General features: G+C 30.6%; 1 protein-coding gene across 12 annotated transcripts in view; it reads right to left on the bottom strand.

The window, feature by feature from the left end:
• Window positions 1-17,052, bottom strand: part of LOC139501334 (multiple epidermal growth factor-like domains protein 6) — a 103,247-nt gene that overhangs the window by 45,916 nt on the left and 40,279 nt on the right. For all 12 annotated transcript variants that reach the window (XM_071290380.1, XM_071290371.1, XM_071290369.1 and 9 more), the window contains exon 4: window positions 1,160-1,264. In XM_071290380.1, coding sequence (XP_071146481.1) covers window positions 1,160-1,264 — 105 coding nt within the window. The remainder of the gene's footprint in view (window positions 1-1,159; window positions 1,265-17,052) is intronic.

Here is a 17,052-nt window from a genome sequence, read left to right as displayed (position 1 = left end):
AGATACTTCTTATGTTTTGCAACATTCAGCGATATGATCATTAATTGCCAGGATAACAAGTTGTTGAATGGGGCATTTGTATAAATTTATTTCATATGTGTATCATTCTAAGAACATTAAATAATCATTTGAAATATATATTTTGTTTTTATTTTATTAATCAACCAACCTTTTTGTAGATACTTCTTATGTTTTGCTGCGTTCAGTGAAATGATAATTTATTGCCCAGATTACAAGTGGTTAAATTGGGCATTTGTATAAATTTATTTCATATGTGTATCATTTTAAGAACATTTAATAATCATTTGAAATATTTATTTTGTCTTTATTTTATTAACCAACCAACCTTTTTGTAGATACTTCTTATGTTTTGCTGCGTTCAGCGAAATGATAATTTATTACCCGGATTACAAGTGGTTAAATTTGGCTTTTATTTAAATCTAATGCATATGTGTATCATTTTAAGAACATTTAAGACATGTTATATGTTTACCTTGTATCTATTTTACTAGCCATGCTGATATAATAACTTAATGAGTCAGTGTAGTAGATAGAACCTTCTTTACAGTTGATTATCAATTGATATTTTACAGCGTGAACTTTCAATTCATTAAAATGTCCTAACAGCAACGATCACGTGTTGAAGATTTTTTTGGGGGGAAAAGGGGGGCAGTTATCTCGTTTGGTACTTACTAGGCTGACAGTGTAAATGTTTCTCTCAGCCACATTGGTAAGTAAAGACCGACCATGGCAACACCGTATGCTTATATTATCTTACATGGTTCAGTATAAAGTATCTACCTTTTGACAGCGTAAATGCCTCTCCATATCGCTTAGTTAAGTGCCTTTCATGTTGATAGAGAAGCCTATTGTCGCTACCATATGGTTACGAAACTGTCAACCAACTTATTTTCGAGAGCGATTTATTTTCGCTAGTAGAAAAATAACCCGAATATAAATCGTCGCGAATATGTAAAACTTAGATCTTTTCTTATTACACTACTTCAAGTGGAAGGAAAGCGCGTTTTTAAATAGCCGCGAAGTGGACTAGCAAGGATAAAACGCGAAATAAAGAATCCGCAAAAATAAGTTGGTTTACAGTAATACCATCCATGCTGATATCGTGTATCTTCTATTATATGGCTCAACGAATACTTACCATGTTGACATCTTGTGCCTTCAAAGTTTGGTGTACATCTACATCTCTGATCATAACCACCATAACATGTACCACCATTGTAGCATGAGTTTGGATCACATTGCCCTAAAATTATAAACAAGACAATACTATTAATATCAATAATGATTGATGACAGACGTCTCCGTTCGAATACTGGAAATTTAAAATATTGGGAAATTAAATTACATGGTCAAGAATAAGATATAGATGCTATTCTATGTAAGAAACGATAGAAAACATAATAAAAATGTAATAAGGCGCATAATTCATTAGTAGTAGTTGGTTAACTATTTGTACAGTTATACAAATATTAATGAAAATATTCAATATGCTGCTTTCCCCCTCGATTGTTTTCGGTGAGGCGTAACCCCGTGAAAGTGTCAGGAACCTGATGTTCAGCGGTTGTCGTTTGTTGATGTGGTTCATAAGTGTTTCTCGTTTATCGTTTTTTAACTACAAGTAGATTAGACCGTTGGTTTTCCCGTTTGAATGGTTCTACACTAGTCATTTATTGGGCCCTTTATAGCTTGCTGTTCGGTTCGAGCCAAGGCTCCGTGTTCAAGACTGTTCTTGAACTATAATGGTTTACTATTACAAATTGTGACTTGGATGGAGAGTTGTTCCGTTATTGGCACTCATACATCTACTTATATCTATAATGTAGAACAAAAGATGGTTGCGATAAATTAACCTCTGGAGTAGTTAAATACATCGACACTGTCATACTTTTGTAAAGGGAATGTTGAGTACACGTCAACCAGACAACTAACTACCGAGCGACACAAAATGGAAGATGCACAGATGACAGATGTCAAGTCACAGTTTCCAAAACGAGACAAGTTTTCATTAGTTCAAAGTCTAGAAATGTTTAACAGATAAAAAAAAAAAAAAAGACTAACAAAGACCTGTTCGTAATTACACATCCCTAAAATAAAAAATGAAGCATTCAAACCATACGATAGAACAAAGCAATGATTGTGTTCCTATCTTGGGGCAGACAAATACACGTGTGGTGGGGTGATATCATTTAGTTTTATGACATTCACATTTCTCTTCGGAAGATACATCTATCTGTCTACTCCCACATGCTCTACAGTGCAACAAAATACAAAACTATAAAAATGACACTTTTATTTGATGATTTCTTTGAAATATAGAATAATTACATCACAATTTTGTAAAATATTCAACCCTTAAACTGTTGCACTTTAAGTGATATCCCTGTTTATGGAAAAACAAGGTAGCATTGTTATAATATGCAGTCACAGGTGAATGTAAAGATTCTTGTTTCAGGTATTTTAGCCACATTATCCAAATCGTATAAAAATAAGCCTATAGTATAAATCTAAATTTTGAGTAATGTACATAATAAAGCCAACTGCCAATTTTTAGGTGCATGTACTCAATGTCTATACCACGTTTTGAAAATTGAACAAAATCTAGTTTATGAATTTCCTTTTCCCATCTTCTTAGAGATGATTATTCAAAATTTATTTTTTGTGAGAAAGGTTTTAAATATGTGCAGTAAATTAAAATTGTCAACTTGAAAAAAAAATCCAAAAAAAAAATTTATATCTCACTTTCAAGTACAAAAATATAAATCTGTTATCTCAAACAGCTTTCTTGTTTATGTCTTAAATGAACAAGTTTTTGTGACATTAAAATGTTTAAAGTCAATTAAAATGTTTATTTTGACAATGCAACTGCATGTTTAACTTTTATAGTGACAATATTCCTCCTATTTCACTCAACGTTTATATATTCAAACAAGAGGTAAAAATAGGTTAACAGAATTCACTGCAAGACATATTTTAGTTATCAAAGTTTGCTTTGTATTAGGAACGGATATGTAGCGGAACAAGCATAGCAATAGCTACATGCTGGGGTATAATAATGCATGAATTTATAACCAAGGCTACCAATTCAAGAACGCCCAAATCTTCTAAATAATTAAATATTTATAGAAGATGTAGGTATTTAATTAGGTTTTTTTCTTACATTTGGAAAGGAATTAACAAATTAACAGCTGTGGACTTTGCTGATTAGTTGTTTCGTAATTCCATATTACATTGTAAAACAGTACAACTTCTCAGCAAAACCTCTGCTACAACGCCTTATATTTCCTGAACTTCTTAACATTTTTAATTGTGTACGGATTGAAGCTTCAATCTATCGATCAAGACTGGTTATAATGAAACAGTTACATTAAAGGTTAGATTCTTAATTATATTTGAATTATAATAATGTGTAAAGACATGTGTATAAGATGTGACTTTGTTACATTTCAATCATTCATGTAACGGCAATCCACTCAATATCGTCACCTGTAATTAAATACTTCAAACACCTTTGATCTCCTCGAGGTATTACCTAATACAACAAAGGTGAAGGTGTTACTTGACACATATATACATCAAGATTGTGACACATAGGTAACATAGACACAAAACTGCACATATTTTTATGTCAGGTTGTTATGCTCAGATAAGAAACTTTACCACGGTTTTGTTAGCTTTTTGTAGTCGTGTCGAAATTGATACTTCAGTTTGAAATATTATTTTATTGCTGTTACATGATTTTTCTTCTTCATTTACCTTTTGCATGCTAGACTACGAAAATGTTTATGTTAGCTAGTATCATACTTAGGATACAATAGCTTAGGATCTCTCAAAAAGAGGCATGCTTTACCAAAGCTACAATTACAAACCATAATCTGATGGAACTGTCAATCACTATATTGAAAACTATAAAGACCGAGGAACACGAACCTCTCCAAAAACAACAGATTCCTCTTTAAAGGCACATGTAAGATGCGGTGTTGATTCGCATTAAGGGTCGTGACATGAAAAATAGAACTTGCTGTATTTCATAAGTCTAAACCTGGCAAATCTACATGGCTATTTCTCAAATTAACTTCAAACATAGCCGTGGTTTATGAAGACAATGGAAATACAAAACAAAGTAATGCCAAATGAAAATATAGGTAATGATGTATAAGTTATATCCACAAAATACTGACATCTTTAGAATTGCAAGAGAGGCAAAAGCAAGACATGATATGTCTCGGGTATTTGCTTGTTTCTGTATTTTTGAACAAAATGTTCTTGTACCAATTATCATCTGCTAAAACGATATTGCATACTCGAGCGTCACTGAAGAAACATATATTGTCTACATTGTATTGTTAATTTTTTACATAACGCTACAATAATATTTTTGTTCAAATTTTTAGATTTATAATGTTTACATTTAGCAATATTGGCGTGAAATGTTTGAAAGATGTGCTTAAAACATGCATGTATCAACAATTTGAAGACATGTTCATACAATACAAAATATGTATACCACATCTTTTTTCCACATGTCTACAACATGCAATTTAAAAACTGCTGAGTAAAAAATTATTTCATGATGCATTGCTTTTTTTGCACCTATACACTATGTACACCAAGAAAACTTCTAAAATTAGAATAAAAAATGGACAGCTTTATGTTGATTGCATGTATGTGAAATTACGAACAATTAACGTTAGAAAGTGGGTACATAAAATATGCAATAAAGACAAAAGTTTATACTTCGCAGCCGCTTTAACCAATAAACGCATGTGTTTGCTCTTTTGCAGATGGAAACAAATCTAAGTTTACAGTTTTATATTTCAAAGAGAATGTCAATTGCAACATTAAAACGTATGATTCAATATGCGTTCATGACTATGAAATTTGAAAAAGAGGTAAAAAGTCGTCTTAATTAGAAGGTAGTTCCAAGAGCTTGAAATTGTTTACCAAAAACTAAACACAATTGACACATCTATGTTTTCTGATATACGGTTCATCAGATGTAAATTACTGCACTAAATCGAGGAGAAAAAGAGAACAGCGAAACATATCATGCAATTTGAAACAAGTCAAACATTCTGAAAAGGTACGTTCAAAGTGTAATCGCAGTATAATACATTACGTCAACAATAAGCAATAATTACTGTTTGTAATACGCATACTGTAATGTCATTCCTTATCGTCCCTGATTGTTGTTTTCTGTTGTCCTGGATAAATTCATAGTTTTACATCACAGAATGACCAATAGAGAACAATCCACATCATAAAAACACACATGGCGATCAGTATTCAACGGTATGATATAAATACCACTGATATTGTCATATTTATACATTTATCTGTTCACAAACATTATTGGAAAATAAAGGATGTCCTACCCAAGGAATAGATTACATGAACCTTAACTGTATGTTCAATTTATTTTATTCTTCGATGCACTTCAGGTTCTTTCAACTTCATGTTTCATTTGACTTATTTTTATTTGAGCTTCACTACTGATTCTTTTGTAGACAAAACGTGTGTCTGACGAACAAAATTAGGAGCCTTGTGTCTTAGCTGAGTTTGTTTTTTTTGTATACATAAACTTATTTTACACATTATCAATTTTAATTATGAGATACAATTCAAATAATGTGTATAACGAGAAGTAAAATAACAAAAATACCGAACTCCAAGGAAAATTCTAAACGGAAAGTCTCTAAGCAAATGGCAAAATGAAAAGCTCGAAAACATCAAACGAATGAATAACAACTGCTATATACCTGGCATTTTCCTTATGTAGAAAATGGTTGATTAAATGTTTTATAGCTAGCTAAACATCTCACTTACATGACAGTTGAATAAAATTCCATTATATTGACAACGATGTGTGAACCAAACACACAGACATGAATGGTAAAAAAAGTCAAAATAGGATTACAGCAGTCAACTTTGTGTTATAATCTGTATCACTACGACAACAAGCAAATATGTCAACAAAGATAAACAACAACAAAATAGATAGACAAACCCCATTAAAAAAAAGAAAGACAAGAATATAAAAAAAATACTATAGCACAATAACGGGATGTATAAATACTGAACCACGTCTAATAAGAACTGTACACTCAATAAGGACAGATTTTATTTCTGTGTTGGTGTATCGTAGTTAATGTTTATATTCATTAGATTTTGCTTAGAAAGACTATATTTGATTTAGGAACATACAGTCTCCTACTTGATTAGAAATACCGGCAATAAAATTGTCCTGAAATTCTGGTTCAATTAAATTAAGAGATTATTTATAGATCTGAGGTATTATGCGTGCTACAGTGACATTACGTATTATTTGAAAGACAAAAACATTTTTACAGTGATATGGTATTTAGACGAATTGCCAAGCATCTTCGTTTTAATAACGAGGATAATTTTCACTAACTAAATCAAGGATAATAGCCAAAAGATGCTAACGAAATCAATTATTCTGACGTTTGTCATCTGTGTTTTCATAATTATACTAGAATTAATATTCGAAAAAGCTTAAGGAAGCTGAAATATCGATGCACATTGCCAATAATGATACCACAAACAATATTCAACCACTCAAAACCTCCATAACTCTTAAAAGAAAACGAGTTATCCAATAACTGTAGTTAGTGGTTAAGACGAAGGTAAAGAAATCAAGAGTATACCACAACACCCCGTTGATTATTAAAAATATTTTACGGGATACCTTTGCGTTCTATTTTGATATTTGAAAAACTAAACTAACTAGAATGGATAAGTTTATGGCAGTTGCCAATTATAGACTGCAGTTATAATTAGTACCTTCGTTCTCGACATTAGAGCCCATGTTATAAATTATGGGAAACTTGCTGGTCGTTGAATCACATTCGAATGTAAGTGTTTAAATCTTACGATCTTAAATATAATCTATACTAACGATGCATACAGAAATAAGGATTTTTCTTGACGCGACTACAAGACATCTTTCAAAGATTATAATAACGTCATCTTTTCTAATAAGTGTAACGGGTACCTCTGCTAATTTGATTATTCTTACCAAACTTTAAAAGATATGTTTTTGTTCTATGCACAGTTCTATACTTATTCCATCAGCATGCAATCGTACATAATGTAATGTCTTATAACTCCAGATGAAGCCAATGAGAAAATAATTATATTTCTATAAAGCATAGATGTCCATGTAGTCTATGCACAATGGAGACTTAGTAAACATGATACAACAAAGCATTTGTTAAATCCTCTTGATAGGACATAAATGGACGACTAGGTAAGCCAAGTCGACATAGGGGCCTTATCGCTATAGGAAATGAATTTGTTATCTTTACATATTTATGGGTATATGTAACGAAAGTTTCAATAAGCAAGTTATACATTGCATTAACTTCATAAAACGCAGGTGTTGATAGATTTACAAAATACTTATCAAAATTTTAATTTTACATGCCAGTGAGGTAGAAAATTGAATTTTACGCGTATTACATACAACAAATACACCAATGCATATATAACTCAGTGATTAACATATTTAAAGTTAAGTATATAAAAACTGACATGTTAAATAAATATGAATGAAAACAGATACACTTTTAGCAGGATTCAAGACGACCTGTAATATCCATAACATAATATGATATTAAGTTAACCTGTTTTAATATAGTGAGGTATAGTGACATCTGTCAGTCTTGGTTGAATTGTACAATCAGTTCTTATTAGATTTCAAAAGATAATGCCATTAATGTAAAAATGATAGGCTCGATACGGGTCTTTTTGTAAACGAATATGACAGTCTGTTAGAAATCGAGAGTTTAAAAAAATTAAAAGTCATAGTGCATAAGAAATGAAATGTGTATATTTCTATTTGAGGACCATCTTTGGGGAAAATAAATGTTTAAAAAGCCATAGTGCATAAGTTAAAGAAATAAACGGCTCTTTTTTTTTTAATTGAGGACCATTGTGGGATATATGTAAATTTTGAAAAGTCATAGGGCATAATAAATAAACTGTTTATATTTATAATTGAGGACCATCTTTGGGAAGGTTCTCATTTGTTGTTATAATTTTAAGTACGCTAACTAAGTAATAGAAAAAAAATATACGTGTATATAAGAGTTCCATATAATTTAATATTTTGATGGAAATTTGCAGTTTATACATTATTGTGTCCTTCGTGTTCGTATTAAAGCTGTAAAATATGCGTCAGTGACACAGAAAACTTTCCACTTGGATACATGTAGTTTGTAATTTGGAATTTAACTGAAGCAAAGTCCGTTCGTCCGTCGCAACTTTTAATAAAGTAATATATAACTCACTTTCTGTATTCAAAATAATTATTTTTTGGTTTGGAACTGCATAATTTGTAAGTGGGTAGTCATTTCATGACAATACTTTGAACTTTTTATACAAACACTCTCTAAATGTTGAATTTTTCGAACGGTTATTTACTTTGCATGATATCGTGATATCGTGTGCAACACTTGTTGCTTCACGGCGAGAAGCTATGGCTTTCATCAATATTCTCGCCATCTTGAAAACAACAAATATCGGTTCTGATTGGTTAACTAATGGTGTGGCTTCGGTCCTATTGTGAGCATAGGATATAGAATTAGGAACATGTCTCGGACAGAAAAAGATATTAAATACGGACAATAAGTAGGGAAATTACAGTAGGAGAGTTAAAAAAATCCATTAACAATATTTGTCCATGTTGACGTAATTAATGATATTGCTCCTTTTAAGAACACTAACACTTGAACTTCTTACTTCAAACGTTCCTATTCATCAGACATTGCTAATTGCCTGTACATTTATTATTTTACAAAAAACTCATCTTTAACACCAAATACACACTCTGGTGCGTTATTATGCTATATATTTAAGATAATAAAATACCTTTCTATCAGGCTTTTCTGCTAGATAAATAAGAGAACATGGTTTCTAAATGATTCTTAAAGAAATAATTGAGGTAAGATGAACCTCGCAGACTTCAAAGTTATTGCGGTAAAATAAGCATTTGCAATTTTTAAAGTTTTATTTACGACTTTTATCAGTTAAAACAATTTATGACCATATTAGTAAAGTTTTCTAAAATCGCTTACGTTATGACGGTCTAATAGAAAGAATTCACTAGATAGCTTCATAATGGCCGATTTTAAACTATAAAAATTAACTAATGTCGCGCCAGTTAAACCTCGTACCGCCGATTAAGATGATATGATAAATCGTACGTTACTTTCCACTATAGAAAATTATTGATTTAAATGTTTTTTCGGTTATTATCTGTCCCATGTTTTACATAAAAACTATATAGAATTTTGTAATGATAATGATAATTACCATATTGTTCATGGCTTGATTATAGTTATTTTACAAAAACTGGATTGAAAAACATAATCTATTTGGACAGTTTTATATATCAAAGACAAGATGTATTTAGTTCAAGTTTTGAGGTAAATGAGTGTCTGTAACATGCGGTTTAAATCGACGATCAAGGCCAATACGATGTGTGTATCGAAAGTATATCTTTATTTCGGAATGGTGTTTATAATTTGCAACTCATTTTTTATGAAAAGTAAGTGCCAATTTCCCCTAAGGATATCTCACACTCAATGGCAAAAGAGATTTAAAAACGTAATGAAATTTGAGATCATCAAGATCGTGTAATATTTGCCACTGGACTTCATACGCTATGATTTGCTTTAAACAGTATAGCATTATCGGTAATATCTCAAAGATTCAATTGTAATATATCATTGCAAATAATTTATAGGAAAAAGTCTTTCCCTTAATTTAAATAAACAGACTCTTGGATACTGAGCGCGTTTTCTTTCCTTTTGAAGCTATTCATTAAAGTCAGTTCCTTATTTCAAGTAAACAAAAAGTTGACATTTTCTTTCCTCATGAGGCTATTTAATAAATTCCTTTCATAAAATTTTTTAAAACAGTCATTTCCTTTTTTCATATAAACAAAAAATTAGATATTGGACCCATGTTCTTTTCTTTTTGAGCTATTTAATAAATTGCTTTCATACATATTACAAAAAAAGTTTAATAAACAGAAACTTTAATATTGAGCGTTTTTCCTTTACTTTTGAAGCTATTTGATAAATTGCTTTCATATGAATCAATATGTTGATTTTTGAATATTATCTGTATAATTCACCTGCACAGATCCATATTCTTGGTGCTAAGACATTGTTATTAATTTTTGAGTGACAAATATGTTCGTTAGAATGTAATTATTTCTTTTGTGTTGTAATGCAACCATAAAAATACCTCTGCTGGTTCAACGAACTACAGAAATTCTGCATATTCTTTTGTACTGTTATACTAACCATAACAATACCTCTGCTGCTTCAACAAACTGCAGAATTTCTACATATTAAAAAAAACTATATACAAATAAATGAAAATAACACTTTATTATTAACAATTTCGTTGGTCCAGAGCATTTTTCTTAATTTACCTCCATCAGAAAACCACAAACCTTGTCGTTTCAGAATCTAAAGGACTGTGGGTAATTTCATTGTTCGTACACCGAAATGAAAAAAAACGTTACGTGATTAGTTGAATTTCCATTGTTTTGGACGTTTTCAACCAATCACGACGTTTTGGTGTACATTTTTGAAAATATTACCCAGAATGCATTAGATTCTGAAAGGGCGAATTTTAGCGTTGGAAGCCAAAGATGTATGAATCAAAAGAAAAATCACGTAAAGAGGTAATTTTCCCAAAGAGACAGAAAATAGTACAATTCGTATGAGGTTAATTTTGTGAAATTCATCTTTGTGAAATTCATCTAACTAATAAGGTCAAATATATTTAAGTCACACTATAAGTTGCAAACGGAAATTGATTAAAGGACATGTCATTATTTATATAAATAGGTTTGAAACTTTTATTTGCCTTATGAATGGAATTCCAAAAAAGAAATTATTTTTCGTATTAAGTGTTTGAAAAAGTATCTGTATTTGGTCGGAAAAGTCGTGTGTCTCAAATTACACTGCGTTAACAAATACAATTGAAAGTAAATCAAAGATTGGCATAATCTAAACGGTAATCTTTGCCACCTGTCTCAAAGACAAGACAACGAGACTTTATTGTTATTTACAGACAATAATTCATTCATAATATGGATCTCACTACATAAACTGTCAATCAAATTACAGACAGAAGAACCGTTTGATCGACCTTGCATTTTTTTTCTAGAGGTCATTGGTCTGTAAACTGGGCCGACTAACTCACAATCTAACTATAAGTCCGAATGTAAACTTGATGAGTCAGCGGCGAAGTTCACGCTTCATTTTAAATACGCATTAGTTGCGGCCAAACGAAGGAACGGTTGGTCTAGGCAAAAAAGTCCCTCAGTTACGATTGTTTACGCGCTTTTTTAAAATAAAAATTCATTATAAATGAGACAGGTATGACAATGTTCTATTTTTTTTCAATAACCAGAAATGTTATAAGAGAAAATATTCTAGTACATTGTCAAGTATTTTCCATTTTTCCACTTTTTATGAGACCTGCAGTGAATTTGCAATTTTGCTGCTTTCAACTCCTATTTGTCAGATTTTAGTAAAATACATGAAATTCAACTTCATAAAAAGACAAAAGTATTACAAATTACATATAATTTATTTTGGCATACGTTAAGGACTGAGCAAAATACTGACAAATCATATATCACCAAATGTTGACTTTGTTTTTCAACAATACGTATCATTCCTATATCATCATGATCATTATTTAAAAAATAACTAAAGTCTTATCTTTTAAATCCATACTTGTTCATTTTTGAAGTCCTTTAAAAGGGTAATGTAATTTCAATCGATTGTTTCCTAATCTCCAAATGAATAAATATTTTAATCTTATTTCAAGTCCTTATGAAATAGACAGTATAGTGTAAGTATAAGTATGATATTCCTCTTGGCTTTGTTAATGCGATGTTGTATTGCCAAGGCATTAAGATTTTTAAAAGTTTAATATTTTTCTTGGTTTTACATTTAGGCGTGCCTATATCTATATTCTGGTATCACCCATCCTCTCTAGCCAAGGCCTATGATCCAGTCCCCTTCCTCTTCATTTTGTCACCATATCGTTCCCCATTTCTTTAAACTGAAATAATCGTTTTTACTGACCATTGAATAAAACTATTTCAAATAAAACGAATTTAACCAATTATACTGAATTCCTTGCGGATTTCAACTAAAAGCAAAACCCATGCCATATAGTCAGCTTTAAACGCCCCAACATGAAAAAATGTGATACAATTTCAACATATAAAAACAAAGAAACAAACGCGAAATATTTATATAAACGACAGCAATCAATAACAACCACCGTATAACAGACTAAAAAAAAACTTTGACCGACAGAAACCAACGACAACTACTGAATAAATAGTGTCTCGCTTAAATCATGCGTATATAGAATATGGCGGAGATGAACATGTTTTAAGTGCTAAATGGTAACATGCGTGTAACTAAGCACAACATAAGAACAACAGAAAAAATGGAAATTGCTTGATTCAGATTCATCTGATTTGCATGACACACAACAACTACCATAAAGGCAAAAGACAAAAAGTTCTGATCTAATAGTAATCTCGGTCACTGAAACCAATTCAAAGCCAATAACAACTAATAAATAAATCATGTTTTCCCAGACTAAAGTATCAATCAGTCCTTATCCAACTGTTTTACTGTACAGACATCCAACCTCTTGTTTACCCCATAAATTGTATTATTGAGTAAATAGATTACTCTTCTTCTTTTATGATATATTCAAGATACCCTCCTCCCCTGCATTCCACATAATTTATATCTGTTTAGTCTTTCTAAAACAAAATTTACAACGTCATATCTTGCGATAAAATATTTCTCCGAACTTCACATGCAGTTAAATTCAAATATTTTAAATCATCCGCAAGCTTCGTGATTCAAAGTTTGAAAAAACAAATTGTTTTATGCGAAAAAAGATGTTTTGTATCACTAACTGCAGCGATAGGATTTATATTTCTGGTTCAAAGAAATAAACAACCAGCAATTTACAACTTGAGAGCCCTTTAATATCATTCAACACTTTCATAAAGAGCTATTAACTTCATGGTCTGCATTAAGATTTTTTACCAAAAAGAATGTATATTAAGTTTTAAGTATATACTTATATCAAAGGACATATTTTCTATGAGAAATGTAGCAATGAATAACCAGACAAGTATAAAACGTTCTGGTGATACAGAAACACTGACAACAGCTGTAATCTGTATCTTTAGAACGTTTTAAATGAAAATACGATTCTTTCACTCCTGTTTTTGCAAGGCAACTGCAAAAACATGCAGATGCATCGTTGAATATAATACCTGCGAACCTGAGACAGGCCAATTAATAATACCAGCTGACTCTTAACACCTGTGATGCAAACTTTTCTTTTTCACAAAAGTTATCTTATTTATAATTGAGAATATAGTCTTTAAATTAATGCGGCCGTTTGTTTCAAACATGTGAAGACATATGGATCCAAGCATTCTTTTTTCATACTAATTAAATACCAATATCAAATGAATACTTTCAGAAGTTTATCATATCTAAGAAATTTATTAACTGGAAAACCAGAAACATAAAGACTGAATGTAGTCAAATAATAAGACTCTTTAAGCATAGAGAATTGTGCTGAAAAAAGAGCAGATGTAAATTAAAAAAAAAATAAAAGGTTGTCATGTTAACATGAGAATTGAAAGCTACATGTATGGGCAAAACAACAGATCACTAAAACAAAAACACAAATTTCAAATTTAAACTTTAAACGATACGATCACAAGGTTAAGCTAAAATTGAGAAGATGTGATATGATTGCCAATGAGAAAACACTCCGTAAGACACCAAATGACACAGAAAATAACAACTAAAGATCACTGTACGGCCTTAAATAATGAGTAAAACCAATACCACACAGGCAGCTATAACAGGCCCAAAATGACAAATGTAATACAATTCAAACGAGAAAAATAACGGCCTGATTTGTGTACAAAAAATTCACGTAAACAAATGTGAAATGACAAGCATCTGTTGCTTTAACAGAAAAACATTTAAATTATCTATAAGAAGGTCACAGTGACCGACTTTGAATAAGTAATATTCCATCAGGATTTTATTTAGATTTTTCTGAAGTGAGTCTGAAGATCAATTTAAACATAAAAGTATTCATAAAACGTATACCTACAATTAAAACCAAAGAAATAAAAAATAGTAAGAGCTAAATGCTTATACATACTGCATTACTGCATTACTCGCAACAAATAATTACCGGTAAAGTTATACTAAGAAGGTCCTTAGGTCGACACATAAAGTGTAAACTATAGTAGCTCATTTACCTAAACATGCCAACGGCTTGATCACATATTTCGATGTACTATACAAATAAGATGTTGTAATCTTTTGAAGTAACTTTGTATTTTTTGTTTCGTGATTCGGGCTTTTTTTCTTTCATACATTTTCTCTTTATACCTTTAAACATAACTCTGTCTCATAAAATTATCTTAAAGCAACAAAACATTATAAAGTTAAACGATCTCTTAATAAATAAAATTATGTAATATCAAAGTAAAATCGGCTACTACTCATCAATTGAATATCTGGACGTATATTTAAGCTTTGAGCATTTTTATAAGGATTGTCAACACATTTTACAAATAATTCGAAAATCAGGCAAACCTTTGTATTACAACGACAAGCATGCAATTGTCATGGAATGGGCTGATACATGAGATCCAAATACACCCAACACAATTTCATATCTGCATTTTGCAGTAAATTAAATTTTGTTTGACACTTAAGACATTTTTCAAAAATAAATCCCTATCTGTAACATAGGAAGTTGCTTATCGTTATATCAAACCATTTTATTTTTTTACAAATATTATGAAAAAAAATCAAATTATTAATACAACTTTGAAATAATCTTGTATCAAAATGCAATCACTAAAAAGAATAACATCTGTGTTTTGTATATTGCACTTCCGACTCAAGAAGTGATTACATTTCATTTAAAATATATATCATTCACAAGTACAAAAAGAGTAAACATGTTTATATAAAAAAAAAAAACATAACAAAAAAATAATAAACGGATATGAAAAATTGGCCGATGTACAGCAATGCAAACAAAATACTTTTTGACACAAATAATTTCTTGTGAAGTTATACTTAAAAGGTCCTTAGGTCGAACACATAAAGCGTAAGGATGTAACCTATAACCAACAAAAGACCAGCGGCGTAATCGTATGATACGCGATTTTTTTTTGTGTGCAGATACAATTACTTGCTATTTAGAAAGTTACTGTTTTAATAAAATTTTGATTTATAGCATAAAGTTTGACCTGTTATATAGGTCAGATTAAATTTCGTTTTCTTAAAGATCATATTTCTTTTTTTATTACATCATTATAATAATTATGCTACATCGACCGTACGGAATTACAAGAAAATATTGCATGCGTTTACGCACCTGTAATAAAAAATGAAATCTAATAAAATAGTGAAATATCGAATATCGATAAAGGAAGACCAAAAAACAATCAAATTGAATAAATTCTTAAGTAAATCAGTGGCTATGTCATTGTGTGGAATATTAAAGGCACGTATTCATTTTTAAACACAGGTTTAAAGTCAGAGTGAAAAAATCTGATCCAAGTAAATTATACTTTATTTTTAAGTTTCAAAATGTACTTGTGGCAAAAGTTGTCATGTCCTGGTTAGCATGCATCAATATTCATGTTAGTTTTTGTGGTGGGTCTCGTGTTGCTCAGTTTTTGATTTTCTGTGTTGTGCTTTGTGTTCTGTTGTTGTCTGTTTTTGGGGTGGTTTTTTTTAGTATTGGCGTTGTCAGTTTATTTTCGCCTTATGCGTTTGAATTGACCTCTAATATCTTCACCTCTAACTCTAAAATCAGATGCAGTTGAAAATGTCAGAATTAGGAAAAGAAAAAAACGGCTATAATATCAGATGGACTATAGTGATATTCTACGAATACACCGAATACTTTTAACTACAGTAATTCGGAATTCCGACGTAAATTTCATTGTCCGACCTAATATTTTCAGTGCACAGGAGGGTGTGGTATGCAAAAATTAACCAGAAACAAATAGGTCACAAAACAACCGTCAATAACTAACAAAACAATTACCGTTTAAAAAAACGCCCTTATTGAGCCAATATTTAAATGATTTTTGAAAATAAATCCCACTTGATCTTTCAACTCTGTAAAGGTTCAATTTCATAACGACGAATCTTTCTTACAATTTTGTAGGAAACTTATTGTATTTTAAAAGTATATACACAATTTATTTATTGAAAACCGTGTTCAATGTCACATTCAAGTTATATTTCGTATATTTTATGAAATTTCATCAGTATATATGAGATAAAAAAAAAATATGCTTTTATTTACCTACAATTCCACAAAGGCGGAATTATATTTGATATTCAGTTTACACTACAAATGCGAGACGAAAGATGCCAAGGGGATATTCAAACGTACAGAACGTAACAAAACTGCAAACTGCATAAAGCACAACATAGAAACTAAAGACTAAGCAACACTAATGTGTAGACTCAATTCAAATGAATACAATCATGATAATATTCGATAACTGTTCCTCAGACTATTCAAACATATACTGCAGTTATGTGAGTTTTGAAGAACTTTGAACACAGCAGTTTCTGATTATCTCAGTTCAAGTTTCAAAGATATCTAATCTCAAAAACTTTTATAAAAGAAATCGTTAATTGGAAATCGATAGATCGATATCAGTTCATTCTTTAAATTTCATTTTTTAAACTTGTATATTGATCAGCATTGTATTCAAATCCATGTTGGTAAAGACTGGTTGTGTCACTGTGGAGATGTATGGTTATGCAAACATTGATCTAAACAATTCTAATCTATTATTTGTAAATTATGCATGTTTAACAAAAACTAAAACGATTAACGAGAAATAATTTTCTTATAATAACAACATGCAAACAATTGAAATAA

This window comes from Mytilus edulis, chromosome 13 (genome assembly GCF_963676685.1).
Source record: "Mytilus edulis chromosome 13, xbMytEdul2.2, whole genome shotgun sequence".
Lineage (NCBI taxonomy): Eukaryota > Metazoa > Mollusca > Bivalvia > Mytilida > Mytilidae > Mytilus > Mytilus edulis.
Note: the sequence above shows the minus strand (reverse complement) of the source record. Positions and strands in the feature narration are given on the sequence as shown.